Source organism: Papilio polytes, unplaced genomic scaffold, assembly GCF_000836215.1.
Source record: "Papilio polytes unplaced genomic scaffold, Ppol_1.0 DF822208.1, whole genome shotgun sequence".
Classification (NCBI taxonomy): Eukaryota; Metazoa; Arthropoda; class Insecta; order Lepidoptera; family Papilionidae; genus Papilio; species Papilio polytes.
The window spans coordinates 1-2,250 of record NW_013526996.1 but is presented as its reverse complement, the minus strand read 5'-3'; the positions used below and the strand labels follow the sequence as shown (position 1 = coordinate 2,250).

The window sequence follows — 2,250 nt, the reverse complement described above, 5'->3', positions numbered from 1 at the left end:
GCATAGCGTATAACGCCTATCGCTTATCGAAAACTCAAAACTCGAAAATCGAAAATCGCATATCGCGTTATGCACATAGCGCATAGCGCATAGCGCCGGGTGCCAAAAGAATCATGTACATTTTACTATAGATGTCATGCCGAGAAGCCACAGAACCATAAAAGTAAATGCAGTAGCATTGGCAACACTGGTTGACAAGTGTCAACCAATGTCAATGTCAATGCTATTCTCTGCTGATTGCTGGCTGGCAAGAACGACTCGCGTCTTGTAATATACTAAACAAAACAATACAATTTATAACATGTTAGAAAATTCTATATCTAGGTTACTCTAATTTTAGCTCAGTTTCAATCATTTGCACTATTTTTAATGGAGAACTTTTCAAAAGTGGAAAAAATCGGGGAAGGAACTTATGGAGTAGTTTACAAAGCAAGAGATCGAATCACTGGAAAAGAAATAGCTTTAAAGAAAATAAAACTGGAGAAGTAAGTTTTGGCGCCAAAATTGACGTTTCCTTAGAAAAGGAATATATTCCTTGCGATAGGTTATTTTTTTTTGTACAGATACAAAGCATTAGCATTAGCATTCATCTTGTGTTTAAGTACCCATGCCTACTCTAATGTTGATAGCTTACTTTGAGTTGAGTTTTTAACATGTCATGAAAAGTTTCGTATTTCAGAAATCGAAATCAGAAATAATAATAAAAAATATAGCCTATCTTCTCCTCACTTTTTAATGGTAAAAGAAGAGATTTTTGAAATAGGTTAGGTAGTTTGTAGTTATTTTAAAACATACAAAAATACAAATTTATTTATTTATTTCTCTTTTATCTCCCTCTTTATAAATCTTCCCTTTTTATGGTATTAGTATTGATATGGGCATATTATTATATATTAGAATACAAGCTTTCGCCCGTGACTCCGTCCATGTGGAATTAATAAAAAACAAAAGTGAGTAGCCTATGTGTTCTTCCAGACTATCCTCTAAATCTATGCCATTGCCATTTCATCGAAATCCATTCAGCCATTTGGGCTACAAACTCTAACAAACATCCATCCATCCAACCATCTAAACTTTCACATTTATATTAGTAAGAGTAAGACTATTGTATATTGTATATTGTATATTATGCAAATAGCAAATATTTATCTCATATAACAATATCAACAATTCATTGCACTTAAGGCATAACATTAAACAAAATAAATAAAACAAGGTAAAAACTTGCACTGATCTTACCTGGAGGTATGTAGATGGCATGAGCACATCTTTAATCAGTACCTTTGGCCAGTAGTAGAGCTAGCAGCAATAGCTGTGTGTGTTAGTGAATGGCTGGCTCTCCCCGTCTGGCCCCACAACTGACTGAATAATGACAATACATGTATCATCTGATTCTAATATTCTTTGGTATTTGAGTAAATATATAATATATGAAGGGAAAAGCAGTGATTACAATCAACTTCTTGGTAATGTGAAGTCAGAAACTGCCTGTTATATTTAGCTAATTAGGTGGCTGCTTACTCATTTGCCAATCTATACTGTTATAATAAAGCGTAAACACACACTTCTTTGTTGCCTAAGATGTCAGCAATTTTTAATAAAAAGCCCTACACTTACGTCATGCTTTAGGCTATATATTTTCACGCCGTTAAACTTGGGTGGTGAATATTTTGGATAGAAACCCTAATGTGGGAAAGAGACCTTAAGTTGCTGCCAACAAGGAAGCAAGGTTGCCATCGTCATGTCATTTTGACATTTGCAATTGATAATTTGATACATGAAAACAATAAAATAAAATTTTCATAATTTTATGCGGATGAAGTCGCACAGGAACAGCTATGTATACATAAAAAATTAATACAATGTCATATATGGCATGGTACACAGCACAATGTCCACAGTGAGCCCGAGGGCGTGCCGTCGACGGCGCTGCGGGAGATCTCGGTGCTGCGCGAGCTGAAGCACCCAGCCGTGGTACGACTGTTGGATGTGCTGCTGGTCGACTCCAAATTGTTCCTCGTCTTTGAATGCCTGCACATGGACCTCAAACGTCTTATGGATCTCACCGGTGGACCTTTAGATTTAGATCTAGTTAAGGTAATAGAGGAACTCCTGTTTCACTTAATGATATGAAATGAAATGTAGAAAGAGTGTGATTAGACAAAAGGCGTGCATTTAGTGGTGGTGTGTGGTGTGTGTGTGGTGCGGCAGAGCTACCTGCGGCAGCTGGCGGAGGGCGTGGCGTACTGC

General features: G+C 36.9%; 1 protein-coding gene across 1 annotated transcript; it reads left to right on the top strand.

The window, feature by feature from the left end:
* Positions 1 to 226: 226 nt before the first annotated feature.
* On the top strand, positions 227 to 2,247 carry LOC106106371 (cyclin-dependent kinase 2-like; the record flags this gene model as incomplete). The annotated part of the gene is made up of 4 exons (XM_013286948.1): positions 227 to 267; positions 341 to 485; positions 1,902 to 2,097; positions 2,212 to 2,247. Coding segments are annotated over exons 2-4 (348 nt in total), but the record flags the coding sequence as incomplete, so codon positions are not given.
* Between the last annotated feature and the right edge of the window lie 3 nt (positions 2,248 to 2,250).